Source organism: Xiphias gladius, chromosome 20 (genome assembly GCF_016859285.1).
Source record: "Xiphias gladius isolate SHS-SW01 ecotype Sanya breed wild chromosome 20, ASM1685928v1, whole genome shotgun sequence".
NCBI classification, from domain to species: Eukaryota; Metazoa; Chordata; class Actinopteri; order Istiophoriformes; family Xiphiidae; genus Xiphias; species Xiphias gladius.
In genome coordinates, this window is record NC_053419.1 from 21,872,201 (window position 1) to 21,896,035 (window position 23,835).

The 23,835-nt window shown below is 40.7% G+C and overlaps 1 protein-coding gene across 5 annotated transcripts; it reads left to right on the plus strand.

Annotated features, from left to right (window-relative positions):
- The first annotated feature begins 914 nt into the window (after window positions 1-914).
- On the plus strand, window positions 915-23,821 carry LOC120806514 (ceramide transfer protein). Of its 5 annotated transcripts, none has more exons than XM_040157760.1 (19): window positions 915-1,595; window positions 3,241-3,375; window positions 12,297-12,413; window positions 12,539-12,604; window positions 15,246-15,353; window positions 15,556-15,694; window positions 16,796-16,879; window positions 17,050-17,207; window positions 17,522-17,614; window positions 17,706-17,792; window positions 17,891-17,983; window positions 18,138-18,209; window positions 19,148-19,243; window positions 19,458-19,590; window positions 19,682-19,752; window positions 19,877-20,005; window positions 20,107-20,236; window positions 21,516-21,652; window positions 21,740-23,821. In XM_040157760.1, the coding sequence occupies exons 1-18, from the start codon at window positions 1,485-1,487 to the stop codon at window positions 21,641-21,643; spliced, it is 1,950 nt and encodes a 649-aa protein (XP_040013694.1). In that variant the 5' UTR covers window positions 915-1,484; the 3' UTR covers window positions 21,644-21,652; window positions 21,740-23,821. The 5 variants fall into 5 exon arrangements, with proteins under 5 accessions (XP_040013694.1, XP_040013693.1, XP_040013695.1 ...); XM_040157759.1 differs by having other exon boundaries at window positions 21,758-23,820; XM_040157761.1 differs by lacking the exon at window positions 12,539-12,604 and having other exon boundaries at window positions 21,758-23,820.
- Window positions 23,822-23,835: the final 14 nt, after the last annotated feature.

Consider the following 23,835-nt stretch of genomic DNA (forward strand, 5'->3'; position numbering starts at 1 on the left):
CTGTGTTCTAGTACTCCTCAGTACGTGTTCTAGTATTCCTCGGTTCATGTTCTAGTACTCTTCAGTCTGTGTTCTAGTACTCCTCAGTCTGTGTTCTAGTACTCCTCAGTTCATATTCTAGTACTCCTCAGTCTATTTTCTAGTACTCCTCAGTTAATGTTCTAGTACTCTTCAGTCCGTGTTCTAGTACTCCTCAGTCTGTGTTCTAGTACTCCTCAGTCTGTGTTCTAGTACTCCTCAGTCTGTGTTCTAGTACTCCTCAGTCTGTGTTCTAGTATTCCTCGGTTCATGTTCTAGTACTCTCCAGTCTGTGTTCTAGTACTCCTCAGTCTGTGTTCTAGTATTCCTCAGTCTGTGTTCTAGTACTCCTCAGTTCATGTTCTAGTACTCCTCAGTCTATTTTCTAGTACTCCTCAGTCTGTGTTCTAGTACTCCTCAGTCCGTGTTCTAGTATTCCTCGGTTCATGTTATAGTACTCTTCAGTCTGTGTTCTAGAACTCTTCAGTCCGTGTTCTAGTACTCCTCAGTTCATGTTATAGTACTCTTCAGTCCGTGTTCTAGTACTCCTCAGTCTGTGTTCTAGTACTCCTCAGTCTGTGTTCTAGTACTCCTCAGTTCATGTTATAGTACTCCTCAGTCTGTGTTCTAGTACTCCTCAGTCTGTGTTCTAGTACTCCTCAGTTCATGTTATAGTACTCCTCAGTCTGTGTTCTAGTACTCCTCAGTCTGTGTTCTAGTACTCCTCAGTTCATGTTATAGTACTCCTCAGTACGTGTTCTAGTATTCCTCAGTTCATGTTCTAGGACTCCTCAGTCTATTTTCAGTGCAATAAACAGGAGGCGGAGCCTTGTTCCAAATAAGGAGTGGGCTTGATGACGTCAGACGAGCCAGCGCCCCTGCGCACAACACAAGTTGGAACACGCGCTCACCCAGCGAGAAGAAGCCCCAGACGTCAGTTGAATATGGCGTTGAGCTGGAGAGCTGTCACCCGACTATAGAGGTAAACAACTGCTGCCACGGCCACAACGTTTCTCTGAAAGTCAGCGACGGAGTACCTGGGACTGCCGAGGCCTGCTTGAGCACATTTATCTGCATTTCATCCTTTTCTGCCACTTTTGGGACTTGACGTACGCCGTAGAAAAGGGGCGGTAGGGCAGAATTGACAGCTAACGTTTACCTGGATTATTTCACCGCAAAATGTTTGCCGGTCAGTTTAGCTAACAAACGTCGACCGACGCGGTGGGAGCTTGCTATCGATCCTGCCAAGCCTCGGCTATTCGGTCTAATTCCCTCTCGCACTCAGCGCTATTAGCCAGTCGATAACAACACAACATGATTCCGTGAGCTGTTGCTCCATTTTCGCTTGTCACACGCATCGTAGGTAATACTGTCAGTTCAAACTCAGCCACCGTAGCGTCATATGCCAGGTTCATATTGTTTTTACACTCGGCTTGTACAGCGTTAGCCTCGTAGCGTTAAGGATAATGTCAGATAACCAGAGCTGGAACTCCTCCGGTTCCGAGGAAGATTTAGAGCCAAGAGAGGAGCCTGGACATCCCGTGGGTATTGGCGAATTCAGCGGAGTCCTCAGTAAGGTAAGTCACGTTTTCGAACAAATTGAATTCCCTCCAAGTTTACCTAGCTCGGTCAATGTCACTGCCAAGTGCTAAGGGCATAACTGTCAGGGAGGCGCCTGGTTTCGTATCAGGGTGGAATGAGGCAGTCTCGCAATGTTATGACAAATCATGGCATGTCTATTTGAGGGAAAGGTTATCCAAGATCATTTACCGCCGTCAACCTTTTCACATTGCTGCACACCAGTATTAGATCCGTAATAGCGGGGTCTAGCTACATTAGCTCATAGGTCGATCAAAAATAGTTTTTGATTCATTTATTGTGGTAGTGAGTGAAGTTAATAGTTAATTCCAAGTGTATCCATCCAGCATTTTAAAACCTGTATATTAATTAATGACTGGTACTGTGCAAGCATCTGGTGATCACAGTTGGTTCTACAATGCTGTTACCAGTGTAAATAATTGGGGAAGGTGTTAGTTTTGCTTAGGGTACATTGTGCCGATATTGGTGTTTCCTGATCAAAAAGTATAAAAGGTCTTTATCGTGATCTCGTGGTTGGCTACAGATGAGCTAAATTTAAAGGTTAAAGCAGGCCTGCTGTACTTTCCTGTGCCAAGACTACTATGATAACCATGTGGATACAGCAAATGGTACTGAGTTAGTGTTATGGGCAAATGCCCAGTGATACTGTAAAAATTGGTTTGTCAACAGCATTGCAAGGTGCAGGAAAACATTTGTTGGGGTACTAGTATAAGTAAACTATGCTTGTTCATTGAGACCACTGTTTAAACAAAAACTCTCCAAGCTACTGGTTATCTGTTTTTCTTTGGTAATCAAGCAGTGAAGTCTACTGCTAGACAAAGTCTTGGTAACCTATTTATCCATTTGCTTCTGCTTACTTGTGCAAGACTTTGTTTTGGGATGCAAACTGACCACCGTTTTAATTAGTTAAGATGCTGGCAAGCTAATGTGGTATTAATCTCACTGTACACTGGCTCTTTCCAAACGGATTGCATGCTGACCTGCTAACCAAGCATACTGTGAGATTAAGCAGAGCTGCATCTAGAAAAGCTCACCTGTTCAATCATACTAAACCCTTTACACGTCATAAATCTTGTGAGGATTAATGAGCCTACAATTTACATAAAATCCCACGTGTCCATACTCAGGGTTTGCCAGAAGCGCAAGAATCTCAGATTAGGCTCATACATCTTATGTTTGTAACATACACTGAGTTACCAGAGAAATGGAAACCACTCTCTAATTTAACAGTCCTTTGATAAAGGCTAACTTTGTGTTTCTTTGTTGTTGTTTCAGCTCTGTGGTAACTGTTGAGGCTGTAGGTTGTTGTGTTGTTGTATCAGACTAAATTATATTGTATTTAATATGTGTTATGTGTTTAATATGTTTTCTTGATGTAAATAAACTGGGGGATATGAGGTGTACACCTTTCAAAACAACACCGCAAGAAAGATGCGGCCTCTAAGCATACAATTTTAACCAACATACAAGGAACTAAAGTAGTGGTCTCAGTGACAACTGAACATTTTAAGTAAGGTGGTATTTATAGCAAATATATCATATTCCATCACATTGTAGAGATATTTGTATTTTTCTTGTCCCTCATCATACAAAGATATTAATACAAGCGCTTTTATTTTACAGTGGACAAACTACATCCATGGCTGGCAGGACCGTTGGGTGGTGCTGAAAAACAACACATTGAGCTACTACAAGTCCCAGGATGAGACCGAGTATGGCTGTCGAGGTTCCCTCTGCCTTAGTAAAGCTGTAATCACTGTAAGTAACAATGATATTCTGTCCTAGAAGCAGCACTCTTGCCTCTACGTGCTGTTAACATTTGTGCAATATTGGCCCTTTCAATATGTCTCACAAGAAGGAACATTGTTGGTTGTTTAAGAGTTTTACATTTGCAAAGAGAGGAAACAACACACTCGCTATTTAAGCCCCCAAAACAGTACAACCTACTGTGGCACTCATCCACTGCCATTCAAGACTTAAGTGGACACTCTGTGAATGTTTATTTAATTGCAAAGTGTAGTCACAAACTACTTTTGTGTGTCACTTCGCCTGCAGCTTCAGCTGATTCTCTGTAGGCTAGGTGTTGTTGTAGTTTGACCTTCCATTCACAAAAACCAAACAGGCAGGCTCTGTGGTCTTCAAGCATTGTGGTCGCATGTCTATGATTACTACAGTGGGTACAGTTCCACCAGAGCAAATGGTGTGCAGCATTGCTTATGAATGCAATGGAGGTGACTAACAGATGAGCCGTACCAAAAGGGGAGATTAACCTTCTCTTTATATTGGTTGAATAGGTGTGGTAAGTAGGGGGTAATCGGTATTAACTGACTCAATTATTTTGCTATTCTGAGTCATCATAGCTGTGTAAACCTTCTTATAATCAGATCAAAAATCTGGGGAAACATGATTAAATTATAACAAATCATTTAAGGAATAACTCTTGCCACCAGCTGAACTCACTGGTAAATTTGTTTGTGTAGCCACTGACAGTTGTATCTGCCTAAATGATGCTTTTGTTACTGTTGATCAGAAAGTAGAGGGAGGCTGGTAGAGTAATTGCAAAATCATATTTGTGTGTTTTGGCCACATAAGGCAGGTGTGTGCATGCATGGCAAATACACCACTGTATTAGCGTCACTGAATTTCAGCTTTGGCCGTACTTTTTTTTTTTCCCCCCACGTTGCATGCTTTGTCACAAGCAATGACAGAATGTGCTGGGAAAACATCAGAAAATACATTTTAGTCGTGTGTTGCACATTGCATTTGGTTCGAATTGCCTGAGGACACAGCTCCACTTGTGCAATTGACATTTTATCAAAATGTGAATTCCCACAGGAACTCAGAAGAACTTTGAGCAAGGATACAAATGCTGCGTCATGGTTTCTTCAGTTGTTTCAGTCCTGTCTTAACCTTTTTAATATAAAATACTGTGTTGATTTTACCTGAATAAATTATAAAAAATAGTTTACATTTTATTATAACAAAGCCATGATTTTATAACACTGTAATATACTGTTAAAATCAAGATGTACGGAATAAGTTCATCACCTGAGGAGCACAAAAGGAAAAAACTAAGGAGCAACGTCAGCCTTTTCTGTTTCTGCTTCCATAGGCATTCTGTCCAATCCCTCTCTTTCTCCCTTAGCTCCTCACATAGTTTTGAGAATTTTTTTTGGCATGTGATATGTAACGTGATTCATACATTAGGTGTCCAACATATGTTTCTCCTAAATTACTGAAGAAAAGACTTAGCTCTTTCCTGGATCCATGTGTTGGCCTAAGGCTTGGCTCACTGAGAAACTTCACCCTGGAGTTTCTCAAACTAGATCTTCAACTGCAGGTGATAACCTATTTTTACAGAGAACTGCTGATTATGTCCCAAGTTACGCTTGAGGGTAACTGCCCTGTCATGTGACTGTTCTAGTTCCAAAACAGCATGCTATGTGGTAATATCTTACCGGAAACTTCATCATGAGACTAGTAATACTGTCACTGTATAGGGCAGACCAAGAAGTACAAATCCAAAAAGTTTGAAGCTTCGATAGCAGTAGCATACATTATATTGAAGCAGGCACTCCAATGCTAATCAGACTTTTAATAATATCATGTCTAATATCAATCACTTTGCTAAGCACAGATAAAATAAATAAAAAAATGTGTCAACAGTGTTCAATGCTGGATGTTTCACCTTTCATCATGCTTCAGTGGGAACCCAGGTCAGTCATTGACTGAGGCTCAGTCTGTGTCTCTCTCCAAACAGTAAGGGAAATGAATAAGTTACTGTTTCCAGTCAGCATGAAGCAGGCTTTGCTATTAGCTGTATTTGTTCAGCTTTATCCATTCCCAGCCTATGTAAATATTAACCTCCATGTGGTGCTCTACCATAGTCATTTCTCATTCCAATGGAAATATTCTTAGAAGTCTGGGGCATAAATAATGAAGAGTTATAGCCATTATTGCCTTTTTTGAGCAGAAATTCTTTCTCTTTTTCACCAGTATCTCTCTCTTTGACTTATCCTTCATGTCATTTGCCCGCATTGCTTTGACATTAACTATCAGATATACAGTACATGCACCATGATACAATGTGTTCTCAGACACTAAACTAGTGATGTGTCCAGATGGGTTTATGGTTTGTTTTTTTTTTTGTTTGTTTTGTTTTTGATACTTAAAAAAAAAAAGAAACTGGGAATACCTACTTTCACATCCATTGTGACACCATTTTAATATGGCTAAAAACCATGTATGACACATGGTTTTTAGCATGACAAGTAAGATGGGCAAGTGCTCAGATTCATTTCTTAAAAATCAACATATAATAACATGACTGAACGGGACTCCTGCAGCTCATTGCTGGTGGCCCACTCTTCTCTCCTTTGTTATGTTTCTTATGTTTGGTCTGGTGCACTGAAATGCCAACAGATTGGAAACAGCATCTGTTTGACACAGTCTCAACTAAAACTGGACAGTGTAGTCTTGGAAAATGGAATATTCATGCAGGGCTGCTGGATAAGATTACATTATACACTTTTATTTTTCATTGTGTCAACCACCTGTCTATACCATAGCACAGGTATGTAAGCACAGCCATCCTGATTACTAGGGAACTTTATGACACTGAATTGGATACCCTTCAGTGTAACAACTAACATATCTGTGAGTTAAGATGTACGCAGAGAATTAATGTTACAGATAAATAACATTAGCATTAGGACTAGGCAGGTTTTTATAGTAGATTACCAATTAAGTAAACATACAGTAGGATATCCAGCAAGTCAACATTAAAAATTGACTTGATTAAAGAGAAACTTTAACCAGCTCAGTTTAAAATACAGTTGTAGCACCATTTATCTCCCTATGTTCTCTACATTAAGTGGCTCACTGTGAGGTAGAGTGTCATGCATGTAACTATATAATATTTTGGGAATTACTAAGACCCTCATTTTAGCCTTATTGTATACCCCTACACCATGCATCAGCTTCAGAGTTACATCTCTCTTGCAGCCTGATAATTAACCACATAAGAGTGATACCCCACTTCTTCCTGTTTTACATCTGACAAAGTCAGAGTGGTGCAATGTCCTTGTTACTGTCGTCACACTAGGTGAATGCTGGCTTAAATATCAGTAACAATTTAATAGACACACTAGTGATAGCAAACAAGGACAGCCGTCAAACTGTGTATTACCACTAATGCGACATGGCATGGTCTATCTTGTCATGATATTTCAAGATATGGGTGCATGGGATTGTAAGTTAGTCTGTTGCAAATGTGGGTTTGCAACTGCACCAACAAAAGCTGCTAACCACCACCACCATTTTTAGATTCACAGTCAGGTAATAAGAGCACACTGGCCTACTTGTAATTCTTTCTCTCGCTGGAATTGGTGAGTAGTGCAGACTGGATCTGTAGTAGTTTTGGGGCTGGATTATTTTGAGTTCTGCAAGGCAGGGGCACTGGATGTGACGAAATAGAAAACCTCTTGAGATGGTTAAAGAGATAGGGGAAGAGAAAAAGACAAATCAAGGATTAAGTAGAGATCAAACGGACTGTTGAGAGTGACACCAGGCTTTGTGGAAATTGCAAAGTGTCTTCAGCCAGGAAATGAGACTCTTCCTCATAAGATGTGACTTCCTCCCACAATGTGGAGGAAGTCACAGGAGGGTCAAAAAACACATTGCCCGGTCTGTGTGTGTGTGTGTGTGTGTGTGTGTGTGTGTGTGTGTGTGTGTGTTTCAATGACAGAATGTTGTTCTTTCTGTCACCCTTGTTAATTTAGCCTTCCCTTTCCCTGTCTTTCACTCTGACCACTTGGTGAGTCAGTGTTTCCTCCACAAGGGCAATGGGGCACTGCACAAAAAGAGTAATGAAATTCAGTTGGGTTTGGTGAAGCTTTGTACAATTTCTCTGAGTTTGCATTGGTTTCAGTCCATCTATGTTTTGGGGTACTGAAAATCACAAGCATTTTTAAACGGAGATCCCATCCATTCACGTCTGGAAATTGTGACTGCAGACACGTACACCAGCTCAAAAGGGGTTAGAAGGGAGAGGACAGAATGGGAGTCTTTTTGAAGCTGAGTAGGAAGTTTACATTTCGAGAGAATAGAGGCAGAATAAGGTGTTCTGTCTCATCATTTTGATTTTGGCATTCATATTATTTGCTAAACAAAACAGCTAATATTTTTAGCGGTAAATGATTTCATAAAATGTTGTTTCTCCCCTTCCTGTCACATTTTCCACCCTAACATGCTCCCTTACAAGACCATACAGTTAAAAACAATCCAAAACAAACAAGACACAAATATTATTCGCTAGAGGGTCTAGGGAATTAAAGACTGACACTGATGACATGAGTGTGGGATATAGTTACAGTTGAGCTACTGCTGGGCCCCACAAAAAGGGAGGCCATTTGACAGACATCAGAAATAGTTGCTGACAGAGGCTCCTCAATACATTCGCCTCGATTAAAAGACAAACTGCTCTGTTGTGTGTCTCCTCTGGTGTCTTGATGGGAAAGACTTGCCTTTGTGTTGATTGTGTGGTACATACACATTGGGCTCCTTTAACCTCGCATTGACATCATAGTGGACCTAAACATTGTTCCTAAGGAAGTGCATTTCTTGTAGCCGCAGTGTATGTTTTGCCACAGATATTTTTAAGAATTTATTGTGAAGTACCATTGTGGGATAAAGCTTTCAGGGAATGATTTTTTTCCTTAGTGGATTTTTTTTTTTTTTTTTCCTTTGTGACCCACTGAGATAATCTAAATCTTCATTTGTTGTGGGATGTAAAGTACTTTTGTGCAGTTATATCTAAACTATTCATCCATCCATTTCTTAGTACCTACTTGGTCACAGGAGGCTGAAAGGTATTTCCCCATGCACAGAGCAACAGAAATTCTACACACTGACTTTGCTCTACATTATCCTATACTTTTCTAGTAGTTTTTTCATCAACCTACAGACACATGCACAAATAGACAGACACTAAACACTCCATACATCTTTTACAGCTTTTTTTTGTCGTCTTGCCTTTGACGTAGGACCCAGGCTGAGATAACTCTCAGCATGTCATGTCCTCTTGTTAAGTGCAAGGCTGCTAAGATGACCTTCCTGTGATAGATTATTGTTTTCTGTAGCCTCGGATCCCTGTAAACTTTTCAGGCCTGGTGCAGGCTTTCATTTCTCCTCCTCGGTATACCCGTGACCCCATAGTCCAGCATTGATCAAGAGGAACTTATTTTCTCACTTTCTTAGCAAGCAAATGGCAACAAAATTCCATCTACCAACGAAACACTTGCAAGTTATATGCAGGAACATCCCAGCTATATCTATAATTTCACATTCTTTTAGTACAGTGTAGTCATAGGCGCATGTAGAAAAACAAAAAAAAAATATATATCTCTTTGCATGTATAGATTTATATTCTTGCCCATCTTAACAAGTGCGTTTACGAAAAACCCTTAGAAAAAAATCTTTATCTTGTTTATGTTTCTTTGTATTTTAATTAACATGGCTTTTGCAGATTTGAACTGGTAGTCACTAGTCCAGTTGTTGAGGTTGTATTTTGAACCGAGCCAGTGTTATCCTGGGTATGAGGGAGAAGGAGGGTGCCGAAGTTGTCTGCTAATCTTTTTTCTCTTATAACTGATGGTAGGTGCATCACACTTGTTTCTCTTCTCTTCTGCTGGTAGCGTTGCTGGTAACTTTTAAATGAGCATCAGATTTGGAAAGCTTTCAGTATTCGGCCTCATGTTGTGCATTACTGACGCCGAGCGTCTGGTCCTGGCCTCGGCGCCATCCAGGTGTCAGGCAACACAGCCAAGTCACACGGTTTCAATGAAACCTCTTTACAGACACCGTAGTGGGCTGTTATTATTCTGCCAACTTGCTAAAGTAATACAATTTTCAGTGATTGGTTTGGGGTCAGACTGTCTCCGAGTACATTCATTCACCGGGTGATATTAGATCGCAAGATTGCAATTGTTTATGATCATATTTACCTGTTTTATTATAGCACAGTGAATATAAAATTGTGTTAATCTTGCATAGATTTAATACAAGTGGTAGAAAGGAATAATCAATAAAGTAGAATCAGAATACTTAAACTCATCACCTTATTGATTAACCAACTGAAATAACTGACAAGTGGCTTAATTAAACAAACACTACAGTTGTTAACTACAATCACAAATTCTTCCTTAGTGAAATGAGGGACTGTGGTGGTTCTTGCAACATTGCAGATTCTTGGCCCTAGGACCTCCATAGGATGATGATTGCACTTATTGTGCATTACAAATATACTACAAAGATCCAAGTTGTGTTTATTGTATTGTGGTCAGGATTGGAATATAAAGATCTCTTCTCCAATGTGTTTTTTCTCTGCTTACAGTCTCTGCTCATTCAGACTATTCGTCTAAGTTCCTCTCCAGCTATGTCCTTGACTACGCTTGAGCAAGCCAGACTCTTGCTCATAAACCATTCTGTTCTTTCACTGAGATTACACCTTAAGAGTGATTTAGCATTGGGACTCACTGTAGAGGTGTCCTTTCAGAAGGCCTAATGCATCTGTCTCTCTGTCTGCCTGTCTGATTTTCTTGACAATTGCTCATCGGATCAACTTCAGACTCCACGTTTGTATTGTTGAGGACCCAAGGAAGTGCAAGGTGGACTGTGAAATTTTTTTGGATGAGTGGTTCTCAAGAAACATAAGAAGAGAAACATTAAACAGTCGCTTAGGGCTGGGGTGACTCATCCACGCAGCCTACGTCATCTATTTACACAACCACACAAAGCACAGAGAGCTGCGGCCAGTCAAAGCATGGATTCCCCAGAAATCAAGCTGCAGCCACAAATCCTAGCACAGGATCATCTAATGTGTGGGACTATTTTAGACAGAGACCCAAGGTCTGCAAACTGGAGCAGTACAACTGCAATACACGGTCACATGAAGTGAAAGCATCCCGGAGAACTTTGGTTAAGATGCAGCAACAGCAAGACAGCACCGTTTTGTTTACTCTTTATCCCCACCCAATCATAATATATTAGGATTATAAACAGGCGGAAAAAGTCGCGTATGCACCAATGCTGTTATGGAAACATAATGTTAGACCATGCATCATCTAATGTTGTTATTCGCCCGTTGTATATTTACTGTTTCCTTTAATGGCCATGTATGAGTGAGAAAATGGCTTAAGACGTTAAAGAATTTCAAATATTGACCTTGCTGATGCAAAAATACATTTGTCAGTGATGTTTTTTTTTTTTTCCCCCACTGCATATTACTCCAGTGATTAAATAAATCCATGTCATACCCATTTTAAGTTTTAAGTCAAGTGCTTCAGTAGAAATACTGATTCTCCAGTTCAGGGAGAGGGTTACTATGACACACAGTGATTAAATTAATCTACACTCACTTAGCATTTTTATTAGGTATACCTAGATAAAACTAATGCAGTATGATACAACAGGCCTGCAACAAATCATCCCTTTGCGAGGATTATATAATGTTTAGTTTTTATTGAATCTGTTTAACGGGATGTTGTTTTATTTAAAAGGTCATTTTGGAGGCTGTAATTTGTGGTTCTGTTGAACTGTATTGGGTTATACTGAAATGTGTTCCTACTATTCTGTCATCCTAAATTCATATAAATGGGATGGGAATTGGTGTCACAGTAATCCTTTTGAATTTGTGGTCCAGTGTTTTCTGATCAGGTATCTGACAAATAGGGTCTATTATTACTATTATTACTATTATTATTATTATTATTATTATTATTAATATATTCAGACCATATAATAACACAGCAGTGACTTGGAAGTTAAATGATAATGATCAGATGATTGAATAAAATATTTAACTATTCATGAGATAACAAGCACCTTTTGAAGGGGGCACTGCACTGGTTTGGTAAATTCTACACAGGTTAATACCATTGCTGTCACCACCACTCCCTCTACCTCTGCCCTCTCCTAGCGCACGCACACACACACGCACACACACACACACACACACACACACACACACACACACACAGAGTCCTCGGTTACTGGCCATGCCAGTGCAGCAGTTTTACAGCACTGACAGTACACTGGTGGGCTATTAGCAATATGCTCCGTCCTGCAAGCTGCCATAAAAGGACAGTTATCTGCCACTTCTCCTCCTATGGGACAGTGTCTGAGAGTGGAGGCTGCTGTGCATCTGGTACTCATCTTTGTCATCTATCCCTTTGAGATAGGCCAACATTGGAATCACTGTGACTATGGTGGATTGCCATGTTTCCAGTTGTTAAAAGCCAACAGATTGCCGCCCACAATTTAACGCACAGGAGAGAGATTAGCAGTTTGCTGTTCAGTGTCATTTTCATAGCTATTTACATGGATCGCCACCTCTCACATATGCCCCTCTCTGCACTTCCTGAACGGCGAAGAGATTGGCTTTTGGAAAAGAACATGACAGCAAGCTAAGAAATGTATGACAGCGTTATCATAGTTATCAAGCCAACTGAGTTTCCATAACAGGGCTCATTTCACAGCACCCTCCAATATATGATCGTCAAAGCCGAGAGGATTTGATTTTAATGACTGATACTTAAAGGCCCAACAGTAAATTTTCAATGCACACCGATTAACCAAATTTTTTGCTATATATCCTCTTTCTGTGTGTATATTTTTTTTAGCCTCATGAGTTTGATGAGTGCCGGCTGGACATAAGCGTAAACGACAGTGTGTGGTACCTAAGAGCACAAGATCCAGAGCACAGACACCAGTGGATTGACTCCATCGAGCTGCACAGGGTAAGTCATGCACACTCTAACACAGCAGACAGTGAACTGCTGGTATCAAAAGAAACCAAATCCTTGTCACATTTGCAACAAATAAGTATCATCATTGTTTGCATATGTGTGTGTATTTCTATTAGAGTATCAGAGAAGGGAGGAGAGAGAGGGGAGGAGTCCAGGGAACAATAATCATCCCTCCACCACTGGTGCGTTTGTTGGCAAGTGTGTAGGACTGTAGGACTCACTGAGTACTTCAGCTTCCTTTAGCACAGTAAACTGTATTGGCAAGTGTTTTTGTGTTTGTGTTAACATGTGCACCTGTGTTCACTTAGTCCATAAAAGAGCATATACTGTATGCACACACACATAGAATTTTTTTTTTTGCACAAGAATGTATGCTTTGATGATAGTCGAATCTTAGTCGGTTCACAATTGGTGCGTGACTCATGGAAAGGATTTTAACACAGGGGCAACCCTCAAAAGGGTTACAAGATTTGCTGGAAAAGCTGTATGAAAAAACACAGCCAAAAGATAAGCCTGTTGAAATTATTTTTCTGGGAACAGCCCTGAAAAGTTGACTTTAACCTGTCCTGTGGGAGAGTCAGCTAGTCCTGGACAATAGACAGGGCTTCCTTGCTTTGTTGTTTGCCTAAAATATCAGTAAAATGTGAATTTACACAGGGCTGAAATATAAGCTCAGCCCTTAGGTGCATCGTGAAAAGCTGTGTTGTGCAGGGAGAGCAATAGTAGCACCCACTGTGTTCAGTCACTGCGAAGGACAAAGGAAGCAGCTTGCAGTCCATACTGTTGACCACTGAAGGCATTGGAGGCAGGGAAGACAAAATATATGTTTATGGTCATGTAGTTCTATATTTGCTGAAAAGAATTCCATGTGACCTGTGTAACCTAGTGTTTATTAATCATCCTAGCCAGAGAGGAAAGATAAGAATGGTTTCCAAGTGCATAATATCAAGAAACTGTTTGAAAGCCATAATCTAAAACAGACGTAATCCAGAGTGGAGCCATAGTTGTGAGTTTGTCTCACCACTGAAGCAGCCACCACACCTTCAGTCTGTTTTCCAAAACACATGCTGCTCACTCGTGGTATTTAGCTCGGGAAACCCCACCCCCCCCACCCCTCCTCCCCTTCCTCTTCCCTCCTCACTCACTCGTCCCACCACACAAGGGAGCCACCATGACTCAGACAGAGCGGGGGGGACTCATCCTTGTGCACATACATGCACACCCAGCCATCATCCCACCCATAATGAGTCATCACTGAAAACTCTTCCTAGAAGGTCCCAACTTCCCTCTCTAACCCACATTACTCACAGCCCTTTGTCTCCAAGGAGACACAGAACACCAGGGCCAACACACTCTAGTCTGCATATAGTTTGTGAAAGTGAAACATCAAAATATGAAAACAACACTTGTTTCTAGGATACTGTCTAAGTTAAAGTAGGCTGTGCTTGTTGTTGAATATTTTACATGTGCAGTGACAGCCACATGACACATATTCTGGTAATGTAAGGTCATCTTTTATTGCGAAACGATCATTTTTTTTTTTTTCTTTTATCACAAAAACAACTTTGTGACTTGGAGAAGTCGGTTTCTGTTCAGGGCAGCTTTTTATCAGCACCAGGCTTTACGTCCTCTATTGTCAAAAGTCACTAGTGCGTGCGTGCACTGAGGCTTTAATCACCAGACACACTTACACAACAGTTTCACGGTATTGCCGCTCTGCATGCAGCTTAAGAACATGTCCATGCTTGTAGATATTATACTTAACAGTTGAGATTGTTGACAGGAGACCCAGTAGCTGATAAATGTTACTCTTCCTGCAGTTTTATGTTCTATTTTCTGATTTTTATCAAATACTGTGGCTACAACTAAGTCTGTGCTTGCTTTGATGTTTTTTGTTTTTTTTTCCTTTTTTTCTTTTTCTGTCATCAAACAGATTAAGCAGCCCGGTTAGATAGCGCTGTCCGTACTGATGAAGTCAGTGGGGTAGCAGTATGTTGGCTAAAGGGCAAACAGCAGTGACTGAAGTCCATGTGCTCACTGGTGGAGTTACTTCTGGTCGTTGACCGACAGTTACCCTAAGCTCTTACAAATGCCAGTCACGTGCCTTTACGTTTCGTGCCCTCTTGTGGTTGAAAATTGGAAGTGTCTCTTAAAGGGACACGCATCTGTCGACCCCCCTCCTCTGCTGTCACTAATAATCTATTCTGAGGCCCAGGCTGTTAAGTAAGAGGGAAGGGGAAGCGGTCGGGTTTACGGGAAGTTAGCTGATGTTTCAGTTGTGTTGACATGGTCACCGAATCTTTGTCATGTGGTGGCGCTGTTGATGTCACCGCAACCTGTCAGAAATGCTTTGTTACAACATTAAGAATATTATTATGAAGTCTTTCTTGAAAGCTGTTTTTGTAGTTTCTAATAGAATGCTTTCTAAATAATTGGATGTAACACGAAAATATATGACAATAGTAGGAAACCTGTCAAATACATATTTGGATGGAGTGGAGTGGTGGTTTGGTTGTGCAACAGAGCTAAAAATGCCAGATGAAAACTCTTCAGTTCAGATGGACGGTTTGAACGGAGGGTACTTGAATTAGTCTAAGTGAAAAATTAGTCATAACTGAGTTTTAGTTTTGTGTCACTGGGTTTGCTTAAGAGGTCACTGTTGAATCATTGCTGTCTCTTTTATTCGCGCACAGTCTTTTGTTTTGATTAAATCTTTGGCTTGAATAATTATAGTGTCTTTTTTATTTAGTAAGGCTGTTTTATGACAAAATTGCCCACTTGTTTCCTTTTTGCCATGTCTGTTTTTCCTTCTTATTTGTACAGGCTGATTCTGGATATGGCTCAGAGTCCAGTCTGCGGAGACATGGCTCCATGCTGTCTCTCACATCAGCCACCAGCGGCTACTCTGCCACCTCCACATCCTCCTTCAAGGTGAGTTTTCAGTTAATGTTTACTCTTGCTGAAGAAGTCATTGCCTTCAGTTTTGTATGTACACACAAGGGATGTTTAGATATTTGTAGAAGCACACTCAAACGATGAACTTTGTCAGCACACGCACACTGGAATGGTTACATAATGGTCCGATGGAAATACCGTATTTCCTTACCACTCTGTTGCTTTATTGTTTCTTCAGAAGGGTCACAGCCTGAGAGAGAAGCTGGCAGAGATGGAGACCTTCAGAGATATCTTGTGCAGGCAGGTGGACACGCTTCAGAAATACTTTGATAGCTGCTCAGATGCCGTGTCCAAGGATGAGCTGCAGAGAGACAAAAGTAAGAATCAAAGTCGCCTAAACTCCCATTAACTACTTCTTTTACTCGGTTTTGTGTTTTTAGGGGTGGATTTTGGATAAGAACTCAACATTATTTGATTGTAAAAATACCATTTTCCGAGCAATTTCCTTTACTGTATAGCTGAATTATATTCGACAACTATGCCAGGAGTTGATTGATTTTTTTTTTTTTTTTTTTTTTTTTTTTCCCCCCCAATCCTTTTTTCAAGCAAAAATGCCAAACATTCACTGGTTCCATGTAAAACATGAGGATTTGTTGCTTTTCTTTGTCATATGTGAACTGTATATCTTTTTGTTTTGGACTGTTGGTTTTATAAAACTATTTGAGAAATTAAAAAGAAATGTAAAAAAATACCAATAGATCAGTCTAGAAGGAAAATAATTGTTAGTTGAAGCCTATTTTGTTTTGTGTGTGCTACATGGCTGTTGCATTAGGTACATCAATGTGTGGGCAGAATAAAATGAGACAGTGTGTGTGGTGAATTCTGGGAACCAGTAATGAGAACTGATTACAAAAATATGGGTAACTTGCTTCTTATATGTCTAAGAGAATCTTTAGTGTGCATATTCCATACAAAGATTATGAAAATGTTTGTAGTTTATAAGAAACATGCACTGGATGTTATAAGGAATGTGTTTGTGTGTGTGTGTTGTAACTCAGAAAGCAGTTATTCTACAAGCCCCCTCACCCTCACCCTGTCTTGCCTGGCTGAACACTTGCTCAGCCTGCACTGGGCGTCTGTGGACGACCGCAGGGAATGAAGCCCTGCTTTTGTTCTCCTCACCTCCCTCTCTCTGCTCCTCGGCTCTCTCTTCCTCGCTCCCTCTCTCTCTACTCTGATGATGAAACCAGACCATTGTCATGTTGTGCAGCCCAGCAGTGTAATGCCAGTCTGATGGTGCGCTGTGTGTATGGTGTAGCTTGAGTTGTGAGGGGGGCCACAAGGCACTACCCCGTCCTGGAACCCTGGAGGACTTTCAGTAGGGCCTACAAGAAAAAGCTTGTGTGTAGCATCTACCTGCTCCGTGTTTTTGTGTTTGCCTTCCCTCGCTGAATCTCTACCTTTTTTTCTTTTTTCAGTCGTGGAGGATGATGAGGACGACTTCCCCAACACCCGGGCTGATGGAGAGTTTCTGCACAACAACAATGGCAGCAAAGAAAAATGTGAGTAGTGAAGAATTCTTACTTAAAGCCAACGAAAACTTGGTTTCAAATCTTACTTCTCTGCAAACTTAAATATTCGTGACTAAATAAGGAACAATCAAAGTTACAGATGTGATGCTCGTTAAAACAAGTAGCATTTGCTGTAGTCCCCGTGCTCCTCTCTTGTGCAGTGTTCCAGTCCTTGAGTCCCAAGGGAATCAATGGCATAGACTTTAAGGGTGAAGCCATCACATTCAAGGCCACCACAGCTGGGATCCTAGCCACTCTGTCCCACTGTATCGACCTCATGGTGAAGAGGGAAGACAGCTGGCAGAAGAGACTGGATAAGGTGTGTAACGTTAGGATTATTTGAACATTTCTCTATAATCTAATGAGAGACTTCATCTAAGAAAAGAAAAGCCTGTATTACATACCTTATTTTTCAGATAATAGTGATTGTTTTTTTATCTCGCTTTAAAAAGATCAGTAGGTGTTTAATTGATTGTGTAATAGTTTGTCTAAAGTGGACCAAAAATTGAGAACGCAAGAGAGAAAGTTATTGTGTGATTTGATACTAGACCAGAATACTGGACACACTGCATCTTTCCAACTTCCCTTCCACAGTTGTTGCCGTAAATTTATTTTGGATTTTTGTGTGTGTAGGAGATGGAGAAGAGGCGAAGAATAGAGGAGAACTACAAATCGGCCGTCAACGAATTGAAGAAAAAGTCTCACTTTGGAGGTCCGGATTATGAGGTGAAGTAACTGTAAAATTCTTCCATAACGCGTTAATTTTGGGTTGTGTAAGAACCTTTGAAGTATGATTCCATCTCCACTTTATTTGCAGGAGGGTCCAAACAGCCTCATTAATGAGGATGAATTTTTTGATGCCGTTGAAGCTGCTCTTGACAGACAAGACAAAATTGAGGAACAGGTGGGCATCAACAGCAGCAGCAAATCGGGCAATAAAATTATTTTTTTTGTGTCAAGTATGATGCAGCTACCTGTGTTTGTTTTTTTTTTTTTTTCCAGTCTCAAACTGAGAAGACGAGGATACAGAGATCCAGCCCTGTTCCCCTTGTAGACGTCTACTCCAGCACTGGCTCACACAGATTTTCTGACAAGGTTGTTATATCCTTCATTCCCTAAAACTAAACAAGCTACCACCTGTTCCACCTTTCTGTTCCTTATTTTTCTCATTTTTACGTGCGTTACTTTGTCTCTTCCTCTCCTTCATTTTGTCTGTCCATCATCGCCTGGGTTCTCATCTTCCCTGTAGCCTCATAGTCAGTCCTCCCCTGCCCTGATAGTCAGGGCCCCTCCGCATGATGTCCACAGATTCAGCGCAGAGGTAACTCACTGCCAAGGCTTAGCCAGTCACCCCTCCTCTGTTTTTCACCTGTGTAGACTAAACACCATGTTTGCACGAATCTCCAGTGACTTCTTCGGCTTATGCAAGAATATGCCGTAAGACCCTCTAACTCACTGTAGCAGCATAAAGCATGAGCTCCTGTTATATCCGTGTGCGTGAAATAATAATTGTTCATGTTTATAGACCATGTGCTACCAGGTGTGTTTGGTAGATCAAGACTTTGTGTCGACATTTTAGTTTAGTTTTTCATCAGGGAGATTTTAGCCTTAACTTTTTAATTTTTCTGAGGATTGTCACTATCTTTGATGTCTGTCATGTGATTAGCAGAAAAGACACTGTTTATGTGTTTATACCAGACTGTAATGTTTCTCACATGCTCCCACATTCTGGCTGTTTGAACAGAGCCCCTCGGTCGCTGACAGTAACAGTACAATGTCACATCCACACCCATAGCCTTTGATAATGTTCTGTTAAAGTTAGCTGGCCTTTTAAGAAGTGTCAGCGTGATAGCCCGCTTGGGTTTGTGAATTGTCCCATCTCTTTTATTGTCCCATTTATTGTCCTATATTATTTTATGATTGTGGTTGCAAGTAGTCCAGTTATTTTATTCCCTCCGAGAACCATGCGTAAACTACAAGTAGAGACATGACATTACTGAATAAAAGATGCTTCCTATTAGTGCCACAAGCAGCTTGTCAGCTTCCGAAGAAGAGATGTTTTTGGGTGGCGGAGGATATTTTTTTGAATTCATAAGCAAATGAAACACTGCTTATAAGGCAGCGTTTCATTTGCTATCTCTGTCCGGTTCGCTGGGCACATTGAGGCCATTATGCCGTGCTGGTATCTGAGGACCTTTTCAAGTTGTCATTACATAATCAATATCGCTTCCTCCTTCTGTCCCTGGCCTTGTTTTATAGGTGGAGGAGATGGTGCAGAGTCACATGACCTACTCCCTGCAGGATGTTGGTGGAGATGCCAACTGGCAGCTGGTTGTAGAAGAGGGAGAAATGAAGGTATGATTAGGATATTGAAATACTATCTTTAATGTTTTCTCTGACTTGTACGGTAAATTATGAAGTTATTTTAAAAAGTCTGAAGTAAGTTTTTATTTGTTTTTAAAATACATTTAGCTGGATGTATAAGTGGCCCAAAGCCTACTATACAAGTACTTCATTAGAAAATGTGGTTATGAATTGTTTTGCTTAAATTTGGAATGTTTGTGTGCAGGTGTACAGGAGAGAGGTGGAGGAAAATGGGATCGTTTTGGACCCACTGAAGGCCACCCACTCAGTAAAAGGGGTGACTGGTCACGAGGTCTGCCACTACTTTTGGGACACTGCCTATCGCAACGACTGGGAGAGTAGGTCTTTTAACTCTAACAGGTCACTGTTAAAGTACCATGAAAACAGATATTCCTCATTGTAATCCTCCATGTTCTCTACTTCCTTTAGCCACCATTGAAAACTTCAATGTTGTGGAGACATTGTCAGAAAACGCAGCAATTGTCTATCAGACACACAAGGTAAGTGCCACAAGATCATAGACAAAATCACACGCTTGATCCACACTGGAACGGATCGGCCTGTCATCGTCGCCCTTTGTATACGATCTGTCGAATCTGAAATGACGAAACTAATCTGTCACAGCGCGTGTGGCCTGCATCTCAGAGGGACGTGTTGTACCTGTCCGCCATGAGAAAGATCTTGGCCAACAACGAGAATGACCCCGACACCTGGCTGGTCTGCAATTTCTCTGTGGATCACGACGATGCACAGGTGAGCCATCGGGTCCCGTCAGACCCAAGCAGGAAATGCATCACGTCTGCAGCTTTTACAGTGTTCATTCATTATTCTGCGTCCTGTCACTCTCTCCACAGCCAACCAACAGGTGTGTCCGTGCCAAAATCAACATCGCCATGATCTGCCAGACCCTGGTTAGTCCACCAGAGGGAGATAAAGAGATCAGCAGAGACAACATCCTGTGTAAAATCACCTATGTGGCCAATGGTGAGTGTGCATCTGTGCTCATGGGTTCAGTGGCCATATGATCAGTGTGTCTGCAGGTCTTAAAAAGTCTTAAACCACGGAATTGAATCCTTCCCCAAAAAAAAGGGTCTTAGGAGGTATCAAAAGTCTTAAATGTAAATCATGAAAATCTTAAATATTTTCTCTTGCCTGCTGAAGGTAGTAGTGTTAGTTAGGACACGTTTTTGTTTTGCAGTCTGTCAGCCTACAAACTAAAAGTGGGACTGTTGCGACAGTGGATTTTGGCTGCAGGAGGCTGTAGATTCATATTTCGTGGCGTTTCAGTCAGCACCGTCAAACCTGAGGCAAATACTGTCACTACCACCAGCTACATTAGCTAGGAAGCTCCGTGTGTCATAGTGAGCAAGTGTCGGTTCTAGCAAAAACTTCAATCACTGCAAATAAATGAATCATTTTTAATCCATGCAACCATTTCCTGATACTCCTGCAGGTCCAGTTGCGTTAATGTAGTTAACGATATCAGGAGGGATTATCGCTATAGACTGCTGGGCAATGCTGAAGAGCTCTGGCATAATATTCCTATATTATTCTAAGCAATATCATCCTTACTGGTTTTCCATTATACTTTCATACTTTTTACTGTTAAATTGTATTCTATGCAGTATTAAACGGGTATTAAAGAGTCTTGTGAACTTAGTGAATCCTGCAGAAACCCTGATGATCAAACTGGCCTGTGAAGAAAAAGAAGGAATCGGGAGCCAAAACCTGTGGTGCTCTCGGAGGGGAAAATTAGTCATTTTAAAAAGGAAAAAATATGCCCTCGTCCATGGGTAGCGTGTTGGCATAAAAGCTCCAATTCCAGTCACTCAAGTAGACAGTAAAAAAAAAAAAAAAAATCCTTTATAAATTCTGGCCAGTATATTACAGAAATACACCAAAGCGTATCGGCTGACTTTCAGTCCTCAGGGTGTTCGCTTTGCGTTATACTTGTGGAATTATTGTGCACTGAGAAAGGCAAATGTGCTCAAATGCAGTGGTGTATTTTTTTTATAATGTATTAGGCCATTTTTGTTGAAGGCTTTTCATTTTTAACAATCCACTTGAGAACCTGGTATTGGATGTCTTATGCCAACACCCTACCCATGGCTGGGGGCATATTTTTCCCTCTTTAAATTGATATTATGTGATGTTGACCTTGGAAGGACAAACTATGGAAATCTGCTCTGACAAATTATGTGACCAAAAGTGTTGATTAGCTTAGTGAAGTTGGAATTGTGTGTGTGTGTGCGTGTGTGTGCAGTAAACCCGGGGGGCTGGGCTCCTGCCTCCGTGCTCAGGGCCGTGGCTAAGAGAGAGTACCCCAAGTTCCTCAAGCGCTTCACCTCCTACGTCCAGGAAAAAACTGCTGGCAAACCCATCTTATTCTAAAGCTCCCAGGTAACACGAGTCACAGGAGTTTACTAATCTGATTCTATGATTTCATGTGTCACCGCTGTCATAACCCTGCAAAATGACAATGTGAAGGTTTTCCATCTTTTTCAGTGTTGAGACACAAGGACAGATCTTCCCCTGAAGCTCTGAGGACCCACTATCTTCAGACTGAAAGCTGCTCTGCTGCCATGATGGGACAAGCTCCTCAGAGGGCTGTTTTTTGTTTGTTTTTTTCCTTCCTGGTTACAAGTTAGTTCCAGTAGTGGAGGAAGGGTAACAATGGCGCCCTCTGGTGGCTGCATTCAGACATCTGTGACACACCCTCTACCCCTAACAGATATTCAAATGAAAAGAAAGTTAATTGAACCCTGGCAGAGATATCGTGATTTATCATAATCATTTGACCTGTTTTTTTCCCCGTCATTGTGGTTTATTGATAAAATACTAAATTTCTATTATTCAAAAGGATATTATTTGCCTCCTGAATGAATACACCAAGTAGTGGGCCTGTTACTTTCCCTCCCCAGAAGTTCTTGCAGCAGCTCCTAATACCACAGTCGATGCCATCTTTCATGCTCATGTAGAGGACTGACCTGTAAGAGTAGCCATCATGTCAGGTTGTGTCTCTTTTCTAACAAATATTAATATATAAATGTATGTATGTTCCATAAGAGGTTGTAAAAATAAACAGATCTTCGCTTATAGACTGAAATTTTTAGTTCCTATATTATGTTGCTTTTTCATATTTTTCCTAATTAGTCATTTCCAAGCTTTCTTTTTAAGCTGCTGCAAACTTTGGCGAGTAAAACGTGTTTGATTGATTGATTTGAGATGACTATCATCTTGTTTGTATTAAGTCCAGAGGGCTGTCATCATCCCATGACCCCTATGACATAAGACTTGACCTTTTTGACTCTGTCTCTCTCATGAAAACACCTCATCTTGGTGCTGATGGAGGGACAGGTCGAAGAGTTTTTCATATATTTAATGTACAAAACAGATGTTGTTTTTGTTCTTTTCATGTAGATTATTTGCTCGGCTTTGTTTTGTGTGCATTGTTAATATGGTCCAGTGTCATAGCACATCCTGTATTTTGAATGTTAAATGAATTGTAAATAGTGTCACTAACATTTCCACCAAAGGTCTGCGAAGCGTTTTTGAGACTGAGTCGAGCCCAAATGCCTTAGTGTTACAGGAAGATGTAGCTTCAGATGGGAAAAGGGTGCCGTTAGCGCACCCATAAAATCACTAGTGAAGTGCCTCAAGGCTATGTTCCCCATACTACCGTCTTTTCTCCATTTTGAGTCAATTTACAGTCCATTTACTGAGGGCTAGCAGGATATTTTTACAAGTTCTGGTGTTATGAAAATGTCAGATTCACTCAAATTTAATTTAAGTATCGCCACCTCAACCTTTCTGTCAGTATTTCTGGTGTTTGTTACATGTGATGTGTTCTGACAGTTACATCGCTGAAACCATTGTTAATATAGTCAAGTCAGGTCTTTGTATCATGTATTTTCCGTCTAATGTTAATACATATGCAGAGCTGCCAAGTTTAGTAAGTACTCGAGTTGATTTTTAGAGGAATTATGTACTTACAATTCCTTAATCGAAGCTTTAGTTGCTCATTGTAATACATTTTTAAAGTGTTGTTCTTTAAGAGGAAAACCTTAATTCTGGACTTTGGACCTTTTTTTTTTTTAGAAATTGAAGTTTTTGAAGCATAACTCATTTGGTTTGTTACCTGAATCATTTTCCAGACGTACTTCTAACCTGGGTACTATTTCGATTTGTGGACATCACAAAATGTTTTTTCTCGGGTCGTTCTTAATGATGAAAGACTTGTAGCCGTTTTATCAGTCTTCACTCTTAAGCCTTTTGATTTTAGAGCTTATAGCTGAAAGATGTGGGTGAGAGACAAAGTGAAGCCAGATGATACTCAGCCTTTCAGCTAAGTGGACAGACGCCAGGCTGAACCTCTTTCACCCAAAAGCAGACATTTGTAATATAACTTTAGTTATTGCAGGTTGTTAAAATCAGAAACACATTTTTGTAAATAATTTGTTCATACTAATCCTGTGGGATCAACTTACAAATGTACTGTGACAACGTGGCACTTCTGCCCTGTTTTAAGAGTGAAATAAATAAGTTTATCCTCCAGTTTTCCACGTTTGGAGCCATTTGTTCAT